Source organism: Ambystoma mexicanum, chromosome 1q (genome assembly GCF_040938575.1).
Source record: "Ambystoma mexicanum isolate Mex_15411 chromosome 1q, UKY_AmexF1_1, whole genome shotgun sequence".
Classification (NCBI taxonomy): Eukaryota; Metazoa; Chordata; class Amphibia; order Caudata; family Ambystomatidae; genus Ambystoma; species Ambystoma mexicanum.
In genome coordinates, this window is record NC_090922.1 from 540,605,384 (window position 1) to 540,631,907 (window position 26,524).

Sequence of the window (26,524 nt, forward strand, 5' to 3'; positions counted from 1 at the left end):
CCAAAGAAGCTACCCCAGCTTCCTCCCTACCTGAACGCACCACTACCTCCAGTGTTGCATAATAATGCTATTTAGTATATTTGTACAGTACTTCAATGTAGTTTGCAACAGTTACCCCTCCCCCTTAATGTTAATGTTGCCTTTGTGTCACCTTTTTTGTTTTTATTTTCTTGACTTGTCCGTCCTTCTTTGTTAACACTCTCCTAAACTGGATCACCCCTTGTTGCCATCTTTGTTCTTTTGCATAGGCCCCCCTTTCTCTCACTGATTCATGACCCTAGTATTTTCTCTTTTTCCTTTAATTTTATGGTTGGTATGCCTTCTTTCATTGATTTCTGTGCTTGATCTATCTTCTCCAGGTGATGAATTACCTTGACATGTTTTCTTTTCAGTAATTGATATGTGATCATTACAGGGTTTCTGTCATCCTTGCCCTATTACATGTTTTCTTGGCTGACCAGAGAGTCATGCCTTAGGCATGTTGGCTTCAATGAGTCATGGTCTCTGGCTTCTCTTGTAGGTTCTTTGCTGTTCCTGTGATGGCTTTGATTGCAAACTTTGGAATTCCGAAGTGGGCCAGATAGAAGATTGTTAATGGGATTCAGCTGGGCATCCATCTGTACGCACATGCTGTGTTTCTGGTGAGTGGGATGACAATGAATGTGCGTGCTTACCACAACTGGACATTCCTCAAATCTGCGTTATCTGCTGACCATAGAGCAAGAAGTCTGTCCTGGTCATCTTTCCAACCAAGTTGGGTTCTGTCCTTTGCCATGTAAAGGTTGTTCACAACGCGGGTGTCTCATTTGATTCCATCTTATCATTTGAGCCTCAGGTTAATGCAGCTGTGCAGCATGAACATTCCAACCTTGCCTCATTGCCCAGATTCTGTTGTTTGTTGGAACTTGCTCACCAATCCAACCCTATTCAGGCTTTGCTGCTCTTCCAACCTTGTTACGAAAACAGTGTGTACATTAGCTTGGCAAACGATTGAATGTGTAAACCACAATGTTTTTGAAAATAGAGCAATTCGCTTAGTTCTCCTTATGCCCTGCTCTGAATATTTAACACTGCTGAGATGTGAACTTGGTTGGCTATCTTTTGATCAACGGGTCAAAGCTAAAGTGTGCTGTCTTTTAATGTGCCAGACCTCAACATTTTATTTCAAATGCCATTTTGTACAAGTCCACTATTTGCTTCAAAACCTAGGATATACATGTTGAGCATTAACTCTCTGAAAAAGATAAAATGGACACTTTCAAGCATATAGGCTTGTGTACTGTGTGTTACTTTTTGTGCAACTTCATACTCTCATTTGCTTTTGTAGTGGTCTAAAGTTTGCGGTATGTGGCTCGTTCTACATTTTCATAATTAAACACATGAAAAAGACTCCTCTTTATGTCCTCTTTGTTTGATCTCATTGGTTGTGTTGCTCTTTCGTTACTCTATGTATAGGCCCTTCAATGCACTTTACAATCCATTGTTTCAATTCGTTTTCAACCTCCCATCACCTATTCTTCTGCATCACTATATTTTTTGTATTGTTAGTTCTGCATGGCCTCACCATTGATATCTGTTACATGTGTCCTCCTATCAAAGCCTACTCTCTGTTACACGTGTTTCCATATCCGCCAGTGATCGCTATTGGTAAACCAAGCTTGTATGGTGTTGGCCAAATGATCAGTTATTGTAAGCCAAACTGCTGTCATGCCCGCCTATCAATCTGCAATTGCAGTTTTCAAACTCAAGTTGTTCTTGATTCTTTTTAAGTCTATTATTGACATTTGTAAGCCAGGCTGCTTATGTCTCCATAAGAATGAGCAATCAAACTTGGCTAACTTACCTACTCTCAGTCTTACATATTGTTGCCCTCTTTCTCTGTGGCAGATCATCACTCGCCCATCAGCAGCCAACAAGAACTTCCCTTACCATGTACGAACGTCACAGATTGGCATCGTGGAGGAGACCGCCGAGAAGTTCCCGCACCATGTATATGGAAATGTTAACTTCATCAGCGACTCTGTGCCAAACTTCACAGAGCTTTTCTCCATTCCTAATGCCAGTGGGACCCTGGGAACGGTGAGCAAGGAAGGCTGAGCCTGGCAGCAATGAAAACCAGGGCTAGGGGTGAGGGGGGAGGTGTGTGTGTGTCTGTCTGTCTGTCTGTCTGTCTCTTTTCTTCCTCCCAAGGGTTTGTGAACAACAGAGTAAATACTTTATCAACTCATCTTATTGCTGGAGCTTTTTATATCTTGATTACTCCCTAACAGTTCTTGGTCCTTTTAGTATCTTTCACATATGTTGGGTTTCCCACTGTGACGAGGGAGATTACTCCTGAGGAATATTTGGCTCTTGGTTTTCGTAGTATATCTACTGTGAAAAGGGAGATGACTCCTGAGGAATACTTGATTCTTTCAGCTCCCTGGACCCACCCGGCTTTACAGCAACTCTCATTACCTGTATCTTCACCTGGAGTGCTACCGGTTCTTCACGGGCTCTCAGTTTGCTGTTGGTTCTCCAAGTGCTCAGCGTGTCTTCCTGCTTTCCTCCTCTCTGGTCTGTGTGACTCTGCAGAGCTTTTACTGCAGTGGACTCAGTGTGTTTATTTATTTATTGTTCACTTGTTAGGTGCTTATACAGGAATCAACTACTGTTTCAAAGCACCCACAGGGCAACAGGGAGGGGGCAGGGGATGTTGGACAATGTAATTACAACAATGTCAAATAATTAAATACAACAAAAGAAGAGACAATGGGGAGGGGAAGACGAACCTACTGTGCCTTGTGAGTGTTCAGAACGTGCAAGTGCAGAGGGGAGAGGGGTAGGGGATAGGTGCTGTGGTGCTCATGGAGAGCAGCAAGTGAAGTGATATGAGGAAAGGTAAGTGCAACCTCCAGTGGTGGAGGGTGAGCTGAGGCAAGTGCAGAGGATAAACAGCGGCTGGGAGGTCAGGGACCCGAGGATTCATTAGGGCCCTGCACAACAGTCAAGCTACTGTGCGATTAGCAGGGGAGAGGGGGAGCGAAGGAAGAGGCAAAGAGGAAGGTCTTGAGGCTTTTCAGGAACTTAAGGTGGTCCTGCTTAAGACGAATTAAGGAGATCCTGGTCAAGAAGGTCCTTTATGGACCACACAGTCCGCCTTGGAGAGGCCACGCCACTGCTGGATTCTTCCTGCTTATGCAGCGTGTTGGGTTTCCTCCAGCTTGCGTAATTCCTTTCGGCCTCTCCTTGAGAGTCCGACCGTCTCTTGATGCTTCGTACAGCTCAGGTTTTCAATTTCCTGGGCCCTGCAGAACAGACACCAGATAGCTTCCCTCGCTACTCTTCTTGCTCCTGAACACACTTAGTCCTTCCTCTGTCTTTACTTTATACTGCTGGGCCCACCCCAATGTAGTGTGAATGTTTGTTGTCAAAGCCTTTGAAGTTATTTTCATGCCTCCTAGTGGCCTCCTCATCACAGTTCTTGGGTAATACTTTCTACTGTTGTTCTGTATGATTCTTTGGTTCTTCTTCATTTCAGTCCTATTTGGTCTTGCAGATGCAATAGTAGAGACTTCACAATAACACAAAGTAGTAGTTTCAGGTTGGTAGGGAAAATGAGTCAACAGGGCCATAGCTTCTGGGAACAAGGGTTGAGGGAGGTCTTTCACGGGTCAGGAGTCTTTATCCCCATGAGGGGAGTCAAACCCTATGAGGTCCTCCAGCTTTATACCACCCCTAGGGGGACTGTTCGGTAGTGGCCTCATCTCCCTAGCCTCATAGGGAAGGGCTCCCCTCTCAGGAGAAGTGATAAGATCCTGTGAATTGTCACAGTGTTCATATAGCATTAACTGCTATTCATACAATTAACTTGTCTACTTGACCTCAAGGAATGCATATGAACCAATCGCAGGCAGGGTTGCAACAGTGCAACAGGGCATCTCTCACCTGTTGCCCCTCACATGCTCCCACCTAAACAAATGTTCACAAAGTAAATGATGAGGCAGCTTTCTTTGTAACGTCTGATGATTGCAGATATGTTTATTTTTCAAACAATTATGGATATGCCACCAGCTTCTAACATGTATTAATTGGGGGTGCAGCCTTCCCTGGAAACTCATCATACTCCTATAGCCAATTTGTTGTGCAGAAATATTTCAGGTGACTTAGAGGAATGGTTGTTTCAAGCACTTTGTGTTCGAGAAGAGAAACCTATCGGGTTATAGAAATAAATACCACAGTCTGCTTGCATCAGTATGCCTTGCAGAATATCACAACAATGCTAAACTCTGCGGGAAACCGGGTGGTTGAAGGTACATTAATCACTTTATGATATACAATTAGGAAACCTACACCCAATATATCACTCTCACCAGATCTGTATATTTGCTGTGCAGAAAAAAAGGAAATGCAGAATTACTGGCTTGTATCTCTGAAAGAATTGTTTGTATTTAGGCTGTGATCCTGCCAAGTTAGGATCAGTCAACTTTTCAGGGTCAGCCGGGCCTCTACAACTAAGGTTGACCAAGTTAGGGTTAAGAGAGTCCCAGGAGTCAGGGTTATTCTAAAGGGAATACACCTCAGCCATAGAACTCCATGTTGTGGTGTCCAGTTAATAGGCAAGTGCTCTTAGTTATGGGAAAGGAACCACAAACTGTCAAAACTTTCAGAAGCATTAGTACCAGTGAAGAATAGGGTTACCCTGCAGAAAGGAAGGACCTTAGAGTTTCTAGACTCTCGGTAGAACAGAGTGTGACCATTCACTAGGTGTCGTCACTTCTCCCCAGGGGGAACGCCTTATCATGAGGCTAGGGAGGCTGCTACCCAATATTCTCCCTAGGCGTAGTTTAATGTGGGAGGACTTCATGGGGAGGGACTCATCTCCTGGGGATAAGGACAACCACCTGGGTAAAAGTCGGCACAACACCAAAAACCTAACCCTTTCAAGCTTTTTCCACCAACTCCCCCCCTTGATAGCACTTTGATTTGTTATTGTAACATTATACAAGTTACTTCTACTGAGATGAAGAAGATTGCTAGCAATACAGATAGTATGACTAACTCCAGTACTGGCACGAAAAAGATTACCCAAAGCATGAAGATCACCAGCAAGGGCAGTACTGAAACGAGGTGGTCATCAGGAGTCATGCAGAATGGCACAGAGAAGGTACAGAAACAGTATAGACTTCTGCAGGGGAGTCGTCCTGAGAAACACATAAAAACTGACAAAGGGCTTCGCTCAAGAGAGTGTTAGAACACCTACCTGTGCTGGGCGGCGGGGCTCTGGGGGGCGTGCTGGTTCCTGGCGGCTGTACCCATGTCTCAGATTGTGGAGACGACGCACCGCTCCGGGCACATTTCCCCGGCGGATTTGCTCTGTCCTGGCCTGTGTGGGGCACGGGTGTCGTTCACGCAGCTGTTCGAACGAGTTTGCGTTCCAAACCTCGTTCGCGCGGCGACATCCTTTCGCGCATGCGCATTGCAGCGCGGTTCAAGCCTCGTCTTCACACAGGACCGCTACTTAAGCGATCCGATTTAGTTTTCCCATCGCGTCTCAACGCGGTTGGTTCCCTTCCGCATCGCTCCCTGGTTCTGTGGTTCTTGGGTCCTGATCCTGCTCTTGGGCTTTGTCCTTCCCTGCTCCAACCCTTGTCAGGCTCCCCCCTCCCTTCCTTACCTGTCATCCAGTGTTCTCTGGTTTCCTTCCCTGGGGGTTCTTCCTGCTTCCTTCCCTTGCCTGAGTTGCCCGCCTCCTGCTGAGTTCCCTGTGGTCCTGGCCTTCTTCCCCGGCTCTGTGGATCCCTGTTCGCTTACTGGCATTGGTACCTTGGACTCTTTTGCTTACCTGCACCTGTACCACAGACTCATTGCTTACCGGCATTGGTACCTTGGACTCTTTGCTTACCTGCACCTGTACCATAGACTCATTGCTTACCGGCATTGGTACCTTGGACACTCATCTTACCTGTACTGGCTACTTTTGTACTTTCACTATCCTGGATAGCTGCTTGGAATACTTTGCCGGTACCTGCCAGAAACATCTACGACCTTCCCAATCAGTGCTTGCACTGTTCTGGCGCCACGTTAATATTGGGAGGCGTCATTCGTGGCGTCAGGAGCTGGCCCCAGTTCAATCCTGTATTACAGGACGGGTCCGGGGTCGGTTCTTTGCGTCGCTACTCTTCATTAGCGAAAGACTTCATCAGCTACGTGTCTACCTCTACCACGACCTGGCTACCCCGGCTCGCAAGACTTCTGGAGATACAGGTACGCCCCGTCCTCGGGACACACATCTTAACAGATTGAGACGCCTTAACCCCAGTTCTGAGACGGTGATGGAGGAATCCCAGGAGATTCATGACGAGGTTAGAGCCTTAAGAGCGGAAATGGCGGCATTGCATCAGGAGAATCTCAATCTCCGCCAGATGGTCATGCAAGGAACCCCTGTTATTCCACATGTGGAGACACCAATGGCTACTACCGCACCCATGAAGTTTGATGGTGATCCTAGGCGAGTAGCAGAATTCTGCAACCATTGCAGGATACATTTTTTGTTCCGGGCATCATATTTCACACAAGAAAAGGCTAAGATTGGCTACATCTTGGGAAATCTAACGGGAAGTGCCTTGGCTTGGGCTTCTCCCTTGGTATCGGCTAACAGTCCCATTCTTAATGATTTTGTGGCATTTGAGAAAGCATTTTTGGAGGTATTTCAGTCTCCCAATTTGGCAGTTACGGCACAGAATCAGTTGATGGACTTAAAACAAGGATCCAGTGATATTATCACTTATATAAGTCGGTTCCGTCAATTGGCTACGGACTCTCAATGGCCCAAAGTAACGCAAAAGACTCTGTTCAGACGTGGTCTAAGAGAAGAATACAAAGACGAGTTACTTCACATACCCGAACCTGAGACTCTGCCATTACTTCAGGAACAGGTCCTACGTATTGATCATCACCTGGCCGAACGAAGAGGTGAGAGACGTCGGTTAGAGAGGTTCCTTCCCCGACCACTTCCTCAGGCTGGAGGCGTACCTGTCAGTTCGGAGATGGGTCTAGAACCGATGCAGCCAGGGGCACTCAGAGGACCATTATCGGAGGCTGAGAACAGACGCAGGAGAAATCTCCGTCTTTGTTTGTATTGTGGTACTGCCGGACATTTTCTCAGTGCTTGTCCATTACGACCAATCAAGAAGTTGGAAAACTAAGAGGCCTGTCGCGACGGAGGAAGGCAGTGACAGGCCCTTCGATCATTTCAGTCCTTCCCATTCCTGTGACGATCCATCCACCCATGACTCCGGTGGACCTTATGGCTCTTCAGATCAGGGTTACCTGGCATAGTAGATCAGTGTTTGTATTGGGTCTTCTGGATTGTGGAGCCTCAGGTAATTATGTGGAGTTTGAATTCTCCAGGAAGGACGGGATACCTCTACTTGATAAGGGTTGTGCTACCCTGTTGGAGGTAATTGATGGAACCCCTTTGGCCTCCGGTCCGGTTTGCCAACATACCGGAATTCTACAGCTACAGATAGCTGAACACCACAAACTGATTTCTCTTGATGTGATTAAATCACCCTCATACCCGATAATTCTAGGGTTACCGTGGCTATTACATCATAACCCCATTATTGTTTGGGCCTCCCGTACCCTGACCTTCGCTTCTAATCGATGTAGTCGGGAGTGTAACACCTTCGGACCTATTACTGGATCTTCCACTATTGCCACCCAGACAGAAGGACCAGGACCGCTCAAGGTATGTACCTTGTCTTCGGTACCCTCCGACTACAATGATTACCATGAGGTCTTTTCTGAACCTGGTACCATTCCTTTGCCACCTCACAGAGACTTTGATTGTGCTATAGAACTACTGCCCGATGCAGTAATTCCTCATGGCAGATTGTATTCCTTATCACCGCACGAAAGAGAGGTTCTGCAAGAATACTTGGATGACTGTCTTCGGAAAGGTTATATAACGCCTTCTAAATCACCTGCGGGATTCCCTTTGTTCTTTGTGAAAAAGAAGGAGGGTACTTTACGGCCTTGTGTGGACTATAGACAATTAAACGACATCACACGAAAGGATCGATATCCGCTGCCCTTGATACGCAACATTATGGAGTCTTTGCGGAATGCCCGAATATTTTCTAAATTGGATCTCCGAGGGGCATACCATTTAGTACGTATCAAGCCCGGCGACGAATGGAAAACGGCTTTTAAGACCCCAGCAGGGCATTTTGAGTACCGTGTAATGCCGTTTGGTCTGTGCAACGCTCCAGCCGTTTTTCAACGCCTTATGGACGACATTTTCTCGGATTTGATTGGTGTATCCGTATGGGTATATCTCGATGATATTTTGATATTCTCCAAAGAGAAGGAGGAACATCTACGTCATGTGAAGGAGGTTCTTGGTCGGCTACATCACAATCACTTATATGCCAAAGCTGAGAAATGTCACTTTCATCAGAATAGTATCGAATTTCTTGGATATGTCATTAGTGAATCCGGAATACACATGGATCCTGCTAAGGTACGGGCGATTCAGGAGTGGAGACAACCTTATGATTTGAAATCTCTTCAGCGGTTCTTAGGATTCGCCAATTTTTACCGGCGCTTTATACCTGCCTATTCGGAACTAACCACGCCTTTGTCAGATTTGACCAGCAACAAGACTCCGTTCAAATGGAATGCAGCAGCGACCAGTGCTTTCAAGAAGCTGAAGGAGGCATACAGTACTTCCCCGATTTTACATCATCCTGATGAGAACAGGCCATTCATCGTGGAGGCAGATGCTTCCGATTTTGCTGTTGGGGCTGTCCTTCTTTAAGACGATCCACAGATAGGGTTGGAGGTTCCTGTTGCCTATTATTCCCGGAAGTTGACATCCAGTGAACGAAATTATGCAATCATTGAAAAGGAGCTTTTGGCCATAAAGGTTGCATTTGAGGAATGGCGTCACCATCTACTGGGGGGAAGATTCTCAGTGGAAGTACGCACTGATCACCGGAACCTACAGTATCTACGCTCCTTACAGTGTCGTACTTCTCGTTTGGCTCGTTGGGCCTTGTTCTTTTCCCAATTTGATTTCACGATTTCCTACATCCCTCAGTCACGCAATTTGAAAGCTGACGCTCTTTCTCGCTCCTTGGAGAACAACGTTGAACTAGATCATCGAGCTCAACAATTACTTCCTTCCAAACACTTCTTGTTGGTTACATCTCAATGCTTGGATACCATCCTACAGGACACTCAAAAAGATCCCAAGTATTCCTTACTTCTCCAACACCCTTCAATTAGGGAGAACGGTGGCCTACTCTTCTTTCACAATCGGTTATACCTCCCCACTGAGGTACTTCGGACTGCCGTCCTGCAAGCGTTACACGATTCTAAGATTGGGGGGCATCGCGGCATTCGATCCACTCAGGAACTGATTTCTCGCCAATTTTGGTGGCCAGGATGGGCTAGGCAGACAAGAGAATATGTGGAATGTTGCCCAGTGTGTGCCCAGGTCAAGATCCCACGAAAGAAACCTATCGGACCTCTCCAACCCACCGAGAGTGCACCATATCCTTGGCATACTATTGCCACCGATTTTATAGTGGACCTCCCTCCCTCGGAAGAAAATACTTGCATCATGGTGGTCATCGATTGTTTTTCTAAGTTAGCCCATTTCATTCCATTCCGGAAGGTACCTTCAGCCGGTAGCATGGCTCAGGCCTTTTTACATTCCGTTTATCGCTTACATGGACTTCGTGAGAAGATTATTTCAGACCGTGGATCTCAGTTAATTTCTGCCTTTTGGAAGCAACTTTGCCGTCACTTGGGTGTCCAGCGTGCTCTCACTTCCGGCTATCACCCACAATCCAATGGCCTGACTGAGCGGACAAATCAGACTTTGGAGCAATACTTACGCTGTTTTTCCAATGCTTCTCAATCCAACTGGGCAAAACATCTGGATCTAGCTGAGGTGGCTTATAACAATTCTAAACACTCAGCCACTGGAATGAGTCCTTTCTATTGTTCCTCGGGTCTTCATCCCAGGTTGATTCCATTTCATCCTGTTCCTTCCAGTACGGTTCCTTCCGCGGATCAGATGGTTGCTGACATCCAGAAGAATCAGATCCAGGCCACAGGAACTCTCGCCAAGGCACGTGAGAGCATGAAGGCACAGGCTGATAAAAGAAGAAGTAGTGAGCCTGCTTTCCAGGTTGGGGACATGGTATGGCTCTCTTCTAAGAATTTACCAGTACACAATCTCCCGACTAAATTAGCACCCCGTTTTCTGGGACCTTTCCGGGTGATCAGACGAATCTCCTCTGTGGCATTCAAGTTGGATTTGCCGCAGTCTTGGCGGATTCACCCCGTCTTCCATGTGTCCCTCTTTAAACCGTTCCGGTCCGATCCATACGGTCGTTCACATTCTCGACCCGCGGCCATTGATGTTGGAGGCACTCCGGAATTTGAGGTGCAGGAGATTTGTGACTCCCGTTTCTTCCGGGGTAGGCTTCAATTTTTGGTGGACTGGAAGGGTTACCCTGCTTGTGATCGGACTTGGGAACCTTGTGAGAACATTCATGCCCCTCGTCTACTGCGGGACTTTTTTCGTAGGAGTCCCTGGAAACTGGGTGCTCCGGGTCTTTCTGGTGGGGAGCATAGTGTTAGAACACCTACCTGTGCTGGGCGGCGGGGCTCTGGGGGGCGTGCTGGTTCCTGGCGGCTGTACCCACGTCTCAGATTGTGGAGACGACGCACCGCTCCAGGCACATTTCCCCGGCGGATTTGCTCTGTCCTGGCCTGTGTGGGGCACGGGTGTCGTTCACGCAGCTGTTCGAACGAGTTTGCGTTCCAAACCTTGTTCGCTCGGCGACATCCATTCGCGCATGCGCATTGCAGCGCGGTTCAAGCCTCGTCTTCACACAGGACCGCTACTTAAGCGATCCGATTTAGTTTTCCCATCGCGTCTCAACGCGGTTGGTTCCCTTCCGCATCGCTCCCTGGTTCTGTGGTTCTTGGGTCCTGATCCTGCTCTTGGGCTTTGTCCTTCCCTGCTCCAACCCTTGTCAGGCTCCCCCCTCCCTTCCTTACCTGTCATCCAGTGTTCTCTGGTTTCCTTCCCTGGGGGTTCTTCCTGCTTCCTTCCCTTGCCTGAGTTGCCCGACTCCTGCTGAGTTCCCTGTGGTCCTGGCCTTCTTCCCCGGCTCTGTGGATCCCTGTTCGCTTACTGGCATTGGTACCTTGGACTCTTTTGCTTACCTGCACCTGTACCACAGACTCATTGCTTACCGGCATTGGTACCTTGGACTCTTTGCTTACCTGCACCTGTACCATAGACTCATTGCTTACCGGCATTGGTACCTTGGACACTCATCTTACCTGTACTGGCTACTTTTGTACTTTCACTATCCTGGATAGCTGCTTGGAATACTTTGCCGGTACCTGCCAGAAACATCTACGACCTTCCCAATCAGTGCTTGCACTGTTCTGGCGCCACGTTAATATTGGGAGGCGTCATTCGTGGCGTCAGGAGCTGGCCCCAGTTCAATCCTGTATTACAGGACGGGTCCGGGGTCGGTTCTTTGCGTCGCTACTCTTCATTAGCGAAAGACTTCATCAGCTACGTGTCTACCTCTACCACGACCTGGCTACCCCGGCTCGCAAGACTTCTGGAGATACAGGTACGCCCCGTCCTCGGGACACACACCTTAACAGAGAGCCACATACCAGCACGAATGACAGTTGAGCCCGTGAAGTTCAAAGGGGACGCAGATAATGCAGTGGGAAAGCCAAGGACAGTCCACTCCCAAAGGCAAGAGGCTGACAACAGGAGTCCTTTACCCGGTGTTGTGAAGCAGGTCAATGACGTGACTGGAACTTAAAAGATGGTGGGGCGACCTCTGGGAGTTGGACCGATCGGTCCAGTAATAGCGTAGCGCCTATACTGTCAGTGAAGAGGCCAGGAAGAAGGTACATGGAGCGAGAGTAGCAGAAGCCAGAGATGCCTGCCCAGCCTGGCGAGAAGACGCAAGCAGCCAGGAAGAACCGGCCAAGAGTCTTGGAGCCAACAAAAGTAACAGGCATGTCACTGGGGCTGGTAGGGGCTTGGAGGTGCGGGAGAGAGAAACCACACAGGAGTAACAATAAGAAGCATCTTCCTTGTGGCAGTACTTGGGAAGAGAGTCAACCAAGTGGGCCTAGTGAAAAGGGAAGATAACCAAGCATCTCAAACTGAACCACAGTACAAGGTGAATATCAGAGGGAGGAGCCCTCCAAACAGTGGTAAAGAAAAGACCACTGAGGAGAGCCTGGGACTGTTGTGAAAGTTACCTAAGAAGACAGGGGAAAGAAGCCATTCCCCCTGACCTCAACTGGAACCTTTTTGATGCTAACATCCAGGGGAAGGGAGCCATTCCCCTGTGACACAATTGGAACTTTGATACTAACATTCAGCGGAAGGGAGTCATTCCTCCGGACACAAGTGGAACTTTGGTGAAACCATTATCCAGGGAAAGGGAGTCGTTCCCCCTGAACCCAGCTTGAACATGACCAGAGAAGCTAGAGGAAGGGAGTCATTCCTCCTGACCACATCTGGAACTGTGTCTAAACCAAGACTAGGGGAAGTGTGTCATTCCCCCTGGTATCGATTGGGGTACTGAAGAGACTTTACTTTTCATGAAGACTCTTTAGTTGTAGTGTAAGAGACAGAGGTAGGGTTTTGACCCAGGACAGTGGTTTTTTCAGTTTATGAACATTCTGACAGATCCTTTAGCTTTTAGTATGAGGCAAGGAAACCCCTCTTAGAGTTAGGGATAGCTAGGTTTTTTAATTCAATTAAGGTATTTGCCAACCACCATGATACCTTCTTCTGCACCCTTACAAGTGACAAATGTGATCTGATGCACAGTTACAGTTCAACTTTCCGGAAGCAGATGGGGGCAGTTCAAGTAGCCAAGTGGTTCAGACAGTTTCCTAGCACTTCATATCACGAAAGCCTGAGGTTCCTCTGAGAGCCAGCGTTCTTTGAAAAGGTTTTCTTGATTTTAGACAGCCATCGGTAACAGTAGACTGCTGATTCTACCAGTTACACACCCTCACTCACCTGGTGGTCCCGCCTCTCCATGTCGGCCTGCATAAAGCAAGCAGGAAGGATTGTTCTGGGAGAAAAGGGGTCTTGGCAGCTGCACTCTAATTGTAAATCCTATCTGGGGATTTTTGTGGGAGATTGAAGGAGTTCTGGCAGTGCCCTGGCACAGGAGCAGTATTTGGAGGCTCTGCCCCAGCTCGCCCCTGCCCACATAAAGCCCTGGCAGTAGTCGTTTCATTACACTTCTTGAAATGGAAGCATGTGCTTACAGGTTGATTTCATAAGACTCAGAATTTGAGAGTCAGATACATTTACAGTTTCTCCCCCTAGTATCAAAACTCTTAGGAGTCCTCATCTCTGTCATTTTTAAAACATACATTTTCAGTATGGCATGCATCCTTTTTGCTCCAGGGGTCAATTCAGCACATTCATTATTGCGGCCTTTCATCACAATGTGATCTTTCGGTGCCATGCACCTTCTTCAGTAACCTGCATCATTTCTGTGTTGTTCGCACTTCCAGTCCATTGTGTCTTTTGGCACCCATACCAGTTTTCTCATGCTCTGAAGTTTTTGGGTTGGTTTTGTCAACTGTATGTGTTTGTTTGCTGTTAGTGATAATTCTCAGAAATGTGCTAATTCCTCTCTACCTTAGAGACCCCCAGCACTTTTGCTGGACTCTAGGACTTTTGAATTTTCAACCTTCAGAGAGAGACCTTTTTCCCACTCTCTCATGTATTTTTACTGTGGTTTAAACTCTCTGTTTCTTTAGGTTATGGAGTCTGACAAACTCCATAGGCATCATCTTTTTACATTGTGACACATATCACCTTCAGTGCAGTGACACAGAGAGGTCTTACAGATTTCCCCAAGGTTTAAATACCTTCTCTTGGATAAACTATAGCAGTAAAGTGAAATTGACTTTACTTACATTTGTAAATTTCTAGACCCAGCACACACTATTTTACAGTAGGTGCTGGAGGGGTTACTTAGTATCCCCTTTGTCTAGTTTCTCATGTAACATGTTTGTGTTACCCTTTCTACGATTAATGGCTGGTGGCAGTGGTTTACTTTTAACTACCATTGGGAGTTTTTACCGCAGGCTGCGTTTGCAGCTGCAATAAAGCACCCATGGGTGCCCATTTTGTCAAAGTGGCCCTGGTCTTCTTTTTTTGCCATTTCTTGTTGGAAAGGTCCTTCTTGCGATTTAATCTGTGCGCCAAACCAGGTTTGGTCCCTTTGTTCATTTTGTCTTTGGCAGGATTCACGAGTGAAACTCACCTCTGGCTCCAGTATGTCTGGCAGGGGCAGGAAGTGAGGGAGGTGCCCGAAAATCCCTGTACTTAATCCCCTTGGTTACAGGAATGCACCCAAAGGTGATTGGCCGGCCGGCTGTCCGGCAAGGACAGCCATCCTGCTGTGCGATTGACAGCTAGGATGGAATGAATGGCAGTAACCTGCATAAAAGGCGAGTCTTTTTGGCTTGGAAGGCAGAGTGGACCACTGGACGAAGGAATCTGAAAAAGAACTTGGAAGAGACGCCTACTGCAACTCCTGGACCGTTGGTTTGCCCGGTGAAGCCCTGCTGCTATGCTGAAGCTCCGGATTCGCCTCGACTTCTCCCCTTGAGTTGGTGGGACCAATCAACTCCAAAGTGAACTCGTTTGGACATCATCTTGAAGCTGGCTGTACTTCCACTGCTGCTACTGCTGGAACCGAAGTGTTAGGGAGAGGAACACCAAATTGAATGGATTGCTTTTAAGTCAGACCCGAGCGCCAGGAAGATCCTGCGGACTTCCCTGAAGCAGGACTGACCAAGCCTGAGCCACCTCAACAAAGTGCTGGACCCCAGAAGCAAGGAAAGTCTGAAGTAGTATCCGAGAACCGCAGTGTTGCTATTTGCTGTCAGGCGCGAGGAGCTGAAATGCTGAAGTGCCACTGAATTGAAGTTTGCCCTTTGCTGTCGCAGACTGTCCCGTTGTGGTGCAGAAGTCCTCCCTCTTGTCCCCACGACTGAGGCCCAGGAACAAAAGGATCTGCAGAGCCACACAGGAACATAAACCAGCAGGAACCATTTCTTCTAACCAAAGGTACTGTACAGTCTAAGAGAACTTACCTCTTGTCTTGTAGCCTTACTTGTTCTCAGTTGAGACTTGTCTTGGCTGCTCCTGTAGAGTTGCTTGCATCTTCTACCTCTAACAAGCCTCCCACCTTGTGGCCCTACATTGATTATACTTTTTCTACAAAGACTTCTAAAACATTGTACAAGACTTTTACTTACCTGCAAGAAGTGCTTCTGCTCATCTAGACTTTTGCCCAATTGACATTGGCTGGCCTGGCTCCCTGAATGACTCTTCTCTCCTGTGATTGTCTGTTGGTACCTTCCTTCCAGGAAAGGGTTAACTTACTTTGCATTGGGGGTTCAAAAGTACTTACCTACTTTAAGAATATTTGTGTGATCTCTTGTCTTATTCTAAAACCTCTTTACTTAGGCACACATCCCAGTATTGATCTAAATGTACCAGTGATATATTAATGTCCACAGTGTCCCAGCTATTTAAGTCACCTGTGGGTGTAGGAAGTGTCTGTCTGCCATCCCAAATGGGTACTTGCTGATTTAGAGAAAGTAAGACTGAGTATTTTGGAGTTCAATAAATTAATAATTGTTTAATCAAGAAACTTTGTGTGTAAGAGTTTATTTGGATACTTGTCGCTGTGAATCTCTGTGTAACCACCCTACTGCTCAGATTGACCCTCTTGAGATAAGCCTGGCTGCTCAGCCACACTACCAACCTGTGTAGTACAGACTTATACCAAAGGTTGTGTTCCTATTGCCAGGAGATCAAGGTTGTTGTAGTGCACCGAAAGGTTACTGCACTAAATCTTGCCCAACATTTACCCATCTGTGTAATATGTTTACGTAATGGTGACGGTCATCGGTGCCGAAATCATAGTCGTTGAATTCACACAAAAATGACATTGTGCAAAAATGCCTGTAACAGCTTTGTCAAAGGAGGGATCAGAACCCTTTCCCCAGGATGTTGGAAGGATGAAATCCAGAGGCAGTACAGCCGTGAGGGCTGGTTCAGCTACAACTGCCCCATTTCCTATCTTTCCCCCTTGTGCCAGCATGTTTGTATGCAGACCACTGTCTCCAGCCTTGCCTCATGTTTTAGATACTGTCCAGTAGCTCTCTGTTGCTTTTAGTAGGCCTGCATCCTAAGTCAATAATGAATCCCCAAAAGAAAAGAGGGCTACACCATCCTCTGGACAAAGTCACTTAAGGAACCAGGGGGAGCTGTCTGCGAAACCCAAAGAGCAGCCACAGAAGAACGCCAGTGGTACTGGCCATGTGCGATCCCAGAAAGAGAGAAGACACAGCCTTACGCGGCAGCCTGGGCGATTTGACTGAGCTCCGGGAACGAAGCGGGCGAGTCCACACACAGACATGAAAACTCCCTGGGCCAACCAGGAACAAAAAGGGAGCAAAGTCCACCCTCCATAGAGAGAATTGCCAGAGAACTCCATCCAACAAGGACTTAGAACACCAACTGGAACATTGGATTGTCCAGGCCACCATCTTTGGTACGTGGGGACCCATGTGAGATAGTGGGCATGGCGTAGCCCCTTTTCAAGATTTTCCCTCACACGTACATGCCCAGGGTTGGGAAGACATGGACAGATTGGTCAAAAAAAGTGCCACCTCGCAGGGATAGAGTGAATTAAGCAGGGGACAAGAATTAGGAAGCTTTCATTTTTGAGGTGAGGTGGGAGATGACCAATAAAGGAGGTGGCAACTTGAGGAGGAGATTCATGGAGCAAGTGAGGTATTTGCTTAGGAGTTAAAGTGGTTCTGCTGTTTCAGTTTGCATGTTTAATGGCAACTGATTGGGGAAGTTAGTGTAAGGAGTGGTTGTGAAGTGAATTGTACTGAGTGAAAGGAGAGTTTTTGAGTAGTTGGCGAGGGGAGTAGTAGAGTGGGAGGAGGGGAGTAGTAGGAGGAGAGCGTAGTAGGGGGAGGAGAGTAGTCGTTGGAGGGAGGAGTGGCACAGTTGGAGGAGAAGAGCAGGAGTCATGGAGGGAGGCTTAGTGGAAGAAGGAGGAGGGTAATGGGAGGAGGAAGAGTTGCATTGGTGAGGAGGAGTAGCAAGTGGAGTGGGAGGAGAAGTAACATCAAAGGGTGGACAGAAGAAGTAGGAGGAAAAAACATTGGAAGGACTGAGGATTGATAAAGAGGAGTAAGGAGGAGGGGTGCAGTAGTAAGCATAGAAGGGAAGAGCTGAACATGGGCATGATTGAACCAGCCTAAATCCAACAGTGTAAATACACAGCACTATCCCAATTCTCAGTAGAACACTAAACTTTGGTTAGAGTAAAAAGTGTTAGGAAGTCCCTTAGGGAGCCTGGGGATCCAGCTATAGGAGACAAACGTGTTTTGCAAGTAGGGGTTATGAATAGCGTGGTTACTGAGGAGGGCTGTAGCAAGACGAGACAGAGAGGGATGTTCCTGGGCTCCACAAATAAAACAAAACCCCTTGGAATCCATTGAACTGTCTATAAGACTCTTTACTTTACTTTACTTTACTTAAGGGAATTCATATAGTGCAACCATGGACCCATGGGCATCAGGGCGCAGACAACACATAAAACGAGACAACATAGAAAGAAAAGACAATCATTACCTATAAAGCCCAAGCTAAGCTACCCAGAGAAATTAAGCAAACAACCATGTTTTCAAATTTTTCTTAAAATATTCCAAGGAGGCCTGGCCTCTAAGAGCAGGGGCAAGTGAATTCCAAGCTTTAGGAGCTGCGACAAAGACGGCTCCACTTTCTACCTTCTTAGTCCTACAACTTGGAAGGATCAAATAGTTCTGGTTACTAGACCTGAGAATTCTGTTGTTCACCTTGTTAGAGATAAGGTCTTGAAGATATGTAGGCATAAGGCCCAGTCTGCATTTAAAAGTAATAACCAAATGTCGAAAAAGAGCACATGCCTCAACGGGGAGCCAATGCAAAGATCGTCTCGCTGCAGAGACATGGTCCCGGCAAGATAATCCAACTATCACTCTGACAGCGCCGTTTTGAATAACTTTTAGTCTATTGGAGTCCGCTTTAGTGAGTCCGACCAAGAGACTACTTCAATAATCTAATTTTGCATAATGGCTCTGGCAATCGTCTCTGTGTTTGAGATATAAAAGGTCTAAGATGTGCCAGAAGTTTTACATAGTAGGCCGCCGCTGAGACAATACTCCCCACATACACTTTCATATTCAGCTTCTGGTCAAAAAACACTCCAAGAATTTTAACTTTCTTTTGGGGAATTATTTTTACCTCCCCCAGCTGAAAGCAACTATAGGAAGGGCCAAGCTTGGCCAACATTGAGAGTGTGCCCACTGTTATGTCCTGGCCTGGGGCCACTCAGGTCAGGCAGACCAAGGCTGGGGGCTCCTAGCCGACATGCTGGGGGCACCCAGCGGACCATGGGCTGCGGTCACGCAGCGTGTTGATGTACAGGGATAACCCTGCATGAGTCGGGAGCACCCGACACAACATCCAGCCTCGGGACATCCAGCAGACAGCTCCAGACTAGGGGCACACAGTCAGCCTCTGAGCACACAGGCTCCTCCAAGGCCTGGGGGCACCCAGGCCTGCACCAGCAGATGGCGCTGGTGTTGCCCAGCAGGGGCACCGGCTCTCCAACGTAGAGTTGCCCGGCAGGGGCTCTACTAAAATGGCAGGCAGCCATGAGGGACAGCGTTGCCCGGCAGGGGCACTGTCACGGTTGAGGACCTGGCAGGGCAGGCCCTCAGCCAACCACGCAGCACCAGCATGGTGCTGCAGAATAACGACACAACACACCATGGTTCAGTTACTACTTGAGCAGGAGACCGCCCATTCCTGTTATTTAGTATAGTCACGTGGCTACTGCCACGAGCTCCTGGGAGATACCGTGCTCCCAGGAGGGGTGACCCATTACACTCATCCTTTTCCATAGGGAACAAACAAATGACAGACATACGGGACATCAATGCCATTTACGTTGATGCTTTGACAGGTACACACTTACTGGGGTGACAGGGTTATTGGTACGTTTGGGGGTTTCCTCACATTATCAAAGGACCCTTTATTAACCTGGGTGTGTGAGATCTAAACCCACTGAAAAACGTCAATGAGAGCCCTGACACCACTTAAAGCATGTCCACACCTACGGATGTCCACAACTGCACATTGCCCATTGACTGGGCCATTTAAGGCAAGTCCAGGTTTGCAGGCTCCCAGCCTTCATGGGAATGTCTATGGTGTCCATCTTACGCACTCGTGGAGTTGTGGGAAACCAGTGAAGCTTTTCACCAATGGGATTTCAAGACAGTCACACCATAGTTCAAGGGCCCGGCAAAGCTGCACCTGGGGAGGCCCAGGGGCCACATCGGCCAAAGTCCACAGCCTTAGGGGTCACTCGTTGCACTTCTCTTTCTACCTGGGGGCGGCTGGCAGGGAGACACTGGTGGCAGGGTGTCTGGGAGACCAGCGTAGGAGGGCGCACAAGCACTCGTGTGAGCTGCAACCCTCCCGTGTTATTCTCCTTTCCTTTTACTTCGGCCCACCTTTTTTTTTTTTTAGTCACCCCAAATGGGCCCCTGAACTGCATCAGGCCATCAGGCTATTTGCCCACTCAGATAACTTTGCATTTCAATGTACCTGATTGTGCCCCATGGGGGGGGGGGGGTTGCATTACACCTCCTGGCACCCCATGATCCTTCCTTGCTCGCTCCTAGACAGAGCACAGCACTTTCACTGCCTGCAAGAGCCCGGGTCTCACGAAGGGAGCAAGAGTATCGTTGATATGCCTGCTACTTCACCGCCGGGTGGCCCAGGGTACACTTTGTGCAGCTGGCCTTGCACGGTCGAACACTCCGGCATGGAGCGTGTTCACATATTTTTTTTCTCTTTTTTCCAGTTCCGATCGCGGAGCACAGAACACTCACCGCCACTGGGCTCAGGTCTGAGGAGGGCCAGGGAGCAGCACATTATTTCTTTCCTTGCTCCGCTCTGGAGCATTTCCTCTTCCCGCCGCAGACAGGAGCGCTGCAGCGCAGTTCTCCCTACTGCGGCTCGTGCCTCATGCCCACTTTCTTCTTATTGCGGCGGAGGCCACTGGGCATGCTCCTCCTCACGGGGGGAGGAGACAGCACACCTCCCCATCCGGATGCATCAGCCCCATGTCTCAGAGGTGCGGGGGGGCACCTGACCTCTCCTGCATGCGGCGGATGCCGCCGCTCCATATTTTGTGGCCGACGCCGCTCTCCCTCGCAACCCGGCGGCCACCCGACAGCCCACACCATAAGAGGCACGTGGGCCCAGGCCGCCTCCATCGCTGACGCTGCACTTCTTCCTTGATGGTGGCCAATACGCCAGGAGACACTGTGAGGCATGGGGGCCCTCACTCCCTCGTCGCCAATGTTATGTCCTGGCCTGGGGGCACCCAGCGGACCATGGGCTGCGGTCACGCAGAGTATTGATGTACAGGGATCACCTTGCATGTGTCGGGAGCACCCGACACAACATATAGGCTGGGGACACTAAGCAGATGGCTTCAGACTGGGGACACCAAGTCAGCCTGTGAGCACACAGGCTCCTCCTAGGCCTGGGGGCACCCAGGCCTGCACCAGCAGACGGTGCAGGCGTTGCCCAGCAGGGGCACCGGCTCTCCAATGTGGAGTTGCCCGGCAGGGGCTCTACTAACATGGCAGGCACCCATGAGGGACAGCGTTGCCCGGCAGGGGCACTGTCACAGTGGAGGGCCTGGCAGGACAGGCCCTCAGCCAACTACGCAGCACCAGCATAGTGCGGCAGAATAACGACACGACACACCATGGACTGTAGACTACTTGAGCGGGAGACCGCCCATTCCTTTTATTGAGTATAGTCACGTGGCTACTGCCACGAGCTCCTGTGAGATACCATACTCCCAGGAGGGGTGACCCATTACACCCACGATCAGCAGCTCCATTCCGTCTCTATTTAAGGCAAGATTGTTCCAAACCATCAAGTTCTCCACCAGAGTATATTCTCTATTAAGTTCTTCTTCGTCCTGTGCCGGGTCCTGTTGGTGTTTCCATGCAATAGCCACTCATCGTTTAGCCAACAGTAATAGAAACCTTATCGTCCTGTTATGTGTTTTGTGTTTCTTCCCCTCTGGGAGGAGCCCCCAGATACATACTTTCGGGTTACACTGCAGTTTTGACCCCATTAACCTATTCACCTCTTCCATAACTTTATTCCAATAAACTGTAATAACCCTGCAGCCCCAGATCATGTGCCAGAATCCCGCTGAGCCCCTACCACATCTGGGGCATACATCTGGTAGAGTATTGTTAATTGCCTTCAATGTGGTCGGGGTCACATATGTCCTGTGCATAATATTAAACTGGATCAGCTGTAATCGAGCGTTTTGCAAAACCTTTCGGACTGATTCCCATATTGCCTCCCATTCCTTGTCCGGGATCTGGTACCCCATGTCACTCTCCCATTTCTCCTTCGCCTTCAGTGCTGTCGTGGGTTCCCCTTCTCGCAGGGCTCTATAGATGTATGAGACCCTAGCTGTGCCCCCTGCTTATTGTAACAGTACCCATAGCAGCAGACTCGTTTCTGGTTCTTCTGGGATTCCATCCCACAATTCTGCTACTCTGCAGACTATTGCCCCATAAACCAAATATAAGCCCTTCGGAAGATCAACCTTTGAGACCACTCAGCAAAGTTCAATAATTTGCCCCCTTTGAACAGGTCTCCTACCTTCTCACATCCCTTTTCTTGAAGCCTCTGTGCCCTTGCTCTTCCTATTGTCAGTTGCAATTTTCGATCTACTCCCCAGGGCAGGTACCCATCATAGAGCCCTCCAGGCCCTCTCTTCCAAAGGTACTTCTTCCACGTTTCCCTAACCGCCTCGAACACAATTGACAACCCCTTATTCCCCACTGGGTGCCACAGCAGCTCAACTTCCTTCCTATGTGGCGGCAGTTTCCCCACAAGTCCCCTCACACCCCCCCCCGGCTGTCCCCAATCCAACACTGACTGTAACTGCGCTGCTATAAAGTATTTCTCATAGTCTGGCAGGCCTAACCCACCTTCTGTTCTAGGTCTGCGTAGCGTTGATAGGGACACCCTGCTCCTCCCTGTGTTCCATAATAGTTCCCCCACTTTTCCGTCTAGCATTTTACAGAATCTTTTTCACCACATATGGTATATTGGTAAAGAAATAAAGTAATCTTGGCAGAATCACCATTTTACATAACGCCACTCTGCCCATCAGGGAAAGTGGCATTTATTTCCAAAATTGTATTGAGTCCCCTATTCTTGAGAGTGCCCTGCCAGTGTTGTGTGTAAAGGTTTCATCCATCTTGTGAAATATTCGTATACCTAGATACTTGAACGACTCCATCTCCCATTTTATCCCTACCTTTGGGAGGTCTTGTGTGCTACATTCCCGAAGCCCACCCCCCCCAGGGTGAACAAGACTGATATACCCTCATTAATGCAGAAGCCGGACATGTGGCAAAAATTGTTTAGAATGTCCAATAATTCTGGTAAATTCTCCCGCGGATTAGAAACATATGGCAGGAGATCATCCGCGTATAGTGACACTATGTGTTGGACCCCACTGACCCATATCCCCACCTCCGCCATCTCCTGCCGTAGAAACTCTGCTAAGGGTTCAAGAGCAAGGGCAAAAAGTATTGAAGATGCAGCACACCGTTGTCGAGTCCCCCTACCTAGCTCCCACTTCCCAGATACCCAGTAATTCGTTTTCACCATTGCCATCGGTTTGTTGTACAGTAGGGCCACCCATTTACACATGTTTTCCCCAAATCCAAATTTCCTCAGCACTCGGAATAACACTTTCCACTCCAGCGAGTCGAACGCTTTCATGGCGTTGAAGGAGGCCACCGCCAGGGCCTGTTAATGGGATTTGACCTGATCCATGATCTGGTAGAGACGGGTAAGGTTAGCCGCCGTATTTCTGCCCCCAGTAAACCCACATTGATCCAAATGGACAAACTTTGGAGTCACTCTCGCCAATCTAGTTGGCACTATCTTACCCAGAATTTTCCCATCAATGTTCAATAGAGATAAAGGACGATATGACATACAGTCTAGTGGGTCCTTCCCCTCCTTCAAAATTACTGTTATAATAGCCTCCCTCATGGACTCCGGGAGGATCCCCTTCTCAAATGCCTCGTCATATACCTTTTTGAGTTGTGAGGCTAAGAGGTCTATACATTCTGAATAGAATTCAATGGGGAATCCATCACTGCTAGGAGATGTGGCCTTTCTCATATTACGTACTGCCCATTTAATGTTGCCCTCTACTATTGGGGCCTCCAGTTCTTCCTTCATTTCCCCCCCTAATTTTGGCAACCGGATCGTGTCCATCAAGTCTTCCACATCTATGTCCACATACCCATTTTCACTTGTGTATAAAGCCTCATAGAACTCCCTAAACACTCTGTTAATCCGCTCCTGGGTGCCCATTGTCTCCCCTGATTTAGTTTTGATTTCAGTTATCACCCTTCTTGGGCCTTCCCTGTTAATCAACCAAGCCAGTAGTTTCCCTGCCTTATCACCCTCTCCGTGTAGTCGGGTGTCCCGTTTTACTATTGTCAAAATGCGTAAAATCCGCCAATGTCTTATGGTAAAGCTCCCGGCATGATGCCAATCTATCTCCCACCGGAGTGCCCCTTCCTGCCTCCTTATCCAGTTCCGCCACTTGCCCTTCCATTTGGTTCAGTGTGTCCTGCAATCTTTTCCTCATCCCCACTGTAGTGGAGAGGCACAACCCCCTTATGTTTGCCTTAAAAGCCTCCCAGAGCATTCCCATTGTGTCCACCGATCCTTCATTCAGTTCAAAGTAAGTTTCAATCCCCTTGTGTAACTCGCTGGTGAATGCCCCATCCTTTAATACGTCTCTCTATATTTGCCACAAACGCTGCAGGGGTCTCTCTCCTCTTTCCACTAGATTGACCACCAGGGGTGAGTGATCTGAGAGGGTATGCCCTAAATACTCTGAGTCCTCAAATCGTCAGTAGTATTCCCTCCCCTTCAGGAGCTAGTCCAGACGGGAGTATGACCCATGTACCCCCGAATAGTATGAGAACCCTTTTTCTTCACTATGTTTCTCCCTCCATATTTCCACTAGATCAAGGTCCTCCATTACTTTGTGGAGGGACGCTGTCATATGTTTTTTTCTAGGCCCCTTCCCTCCTGTCCTGCCCAGGTGTGCGCCTAGGTGGCAATAACATAATTTCCCCGCCCCATAACATAATTTCTCCTCTGTAAGCCCCAATCCTATGCAGGACCGACAGAAAATATTCCTTATCGACATTCGTCGTGTAGGAATTCACCAGACATATCGGGGATCCTTCCCATATACCCACCACCATCACCGTCCGCCCCATCTCGTCCTTCAACACCTTCTCCACCCGTAATGGCACTCCTCTCGCCATCCAAATCAGGACTCCTCCCGCCTGGGTCGAGTAAGACGTATCAAACAGTGGCCCCCCCACAGTTTACCCAGGGTCACCAGATCCCCCTTCCCCATATGCATTTCCTGTATTAGGGCCACTTGAATTCCATGACGTTTCAGAAATTCCCCCACCCTTTGTTTTTTTTGTCTAGATCCTAGCCCCGAACATTCCAAGTACCGATTTTCAATCCTCCACCATCTTAGTAAGCAGTAAACGTGCCCCCTCCTTCCATCTCGAACCCCTATCACTTCAGTTTGCAACCTCCTTCCCCCCCCACGCTGTCCCCTCTCCAGTATCGTGCCTCCCCGTGTTTGATCGCTGCACCGGCCATTTTTAAACTGGAGTGTACACAGACAGACTAACTCGCCCCATGGCCCGGACACGGACCGGCACAAACCGGCTATGCTCCTTTGCGCCGGCTTGTACGCGCCTGTTTTAATGGGCAATACCCTGCTGGATTACAGAAAGTATGGGTAATGTCGTTCCAGCCAGCTAGTGCGTGCAGAGTCAGGAACGAAGGCTCTGTTTCAAATCGCATATTGAATTGTGTAACAAACTCTTCAATCACAACCCCTAACAGTGTGTTAGAAGCGCAGAGTATAGATACAGTCTAGCACAATTATAAAATACAATTAACAAGGTTAAAATAACAAGGTAAAATCAATTTTAAAATAGGTACTTAGCGCAAGGGAGAACTAGCAGCAATATTAACAAAGAATCTATGGTAAATGTAGGTAAGAAGTGCCCTTAAGTACGGGCACAGACCGGCTAGGCTCCTTCGCACTGGCGCGTTCACGCCGGGTTTAATGGGCAATACGCTGCTGGACTACAGGAAGTCTGGATAATGTCGTTCCAGCCAGCTAGTGCGTGCAGAGTCAGGAACGAAGGCTCTATTTCAAATCGCATATTGAATTGTGTAACAAACTCTTGAATCACAACCCCTAACAGCTTATTTGGAGCGCAGAGTACAGATGCAGTCTAGCACAATTATAAAACACAATTAACAAGGTTAAAATAACAAGGTAAAATCAATTTTAAAATACGTACTAAGCGCAAGGGAGAACTAGCAGCAATATCAACAAAGAATCTATGGTAAATGGAGGTAAGAAGTGCCCTTAAGTACCGGCACAGGCCGGCTAGGCTCCTTCGCGCCGGCGTGTTCGCGCCAGGCTTAATGGGAAATACGCGGCTGGACTACAGAAAGTCTGGCTAATGTAGTTCTAGCCAGCTTGTGCTCTTGAGTGGTTTCTGTGCCATCTGTGACAGTTGATTATTTTATACAAACTGCTTCTGGCACCATCATTGTGTCAGAAACCTCAGTCATGTTGTCTTCTCTCTGCTCTTCCACTCTGAAAACGATGTCCCAGTCAAGTAGCCATCAAGGAGGAAATAAAGCTTGCTAATCTATGCATCACAAATTAATGTGAAGCATATTCAAAAAATTAAAAAGGAAAACATTACTTACGTGTGACAGTATTTGTCTGGATATTATCTGTATTGGATCAATGTATTTTCTTATGTAAAGTGTTTTTAAAAAAAAAATGAACAGTGGAATAATCTGGGGAGGGCATCAGAAGGAGCATTGCTGGTTGCATTTACATGTCATACATGGATCACATTAATGATCTACCCCTGTCGAGGCTTAGATGAATGTTTAGTAAACAAAGTCTAATACTCTGGGCCAGCCGCTAGATGGGGGACCATGCAAAGCATGTTACTGTAAAACAGATTGATAAGCGGAAATAAATGTCAGCATTGCCCTGTAAAACACATTGTAATACTCCTTGTACCCAAAGTAGCTAATAAGGCCTGTTAACACAAAATGTCAGTGTTGCACCACTTTCATACTGTCAGTCCAGTGCCCATAGTTTCCAATAAAGGTGAGCATTGCCCTGTAAAACACCGTTTCATTCTGCTGATCCGAATGTATTCTATCATTTCATGT

The 26,524-nt window shown here is 48.0% G+C and overlaps 1 protein-coding gene across 1 annotated transcript in view; it reads left to right on the forward strand.

Annotated features, from left to right (window-relative positions):
- The window catches only part of TMEM145 (transmembrane protein 145), a 236,395-nt gene that overhangs the window by 194,658 nt on the left and 15,213 nt on the right, over positions 1–26,524 (forward strand). The window contains 2 exon segments of the mRNA XM_069640963.1: positions 521–641; positions 1,888–2,079. Of these exon segments, the coding sequence (XP_069497064.1) occupies positions 521–641; positions 1,888–2,079 (313 nt within the window).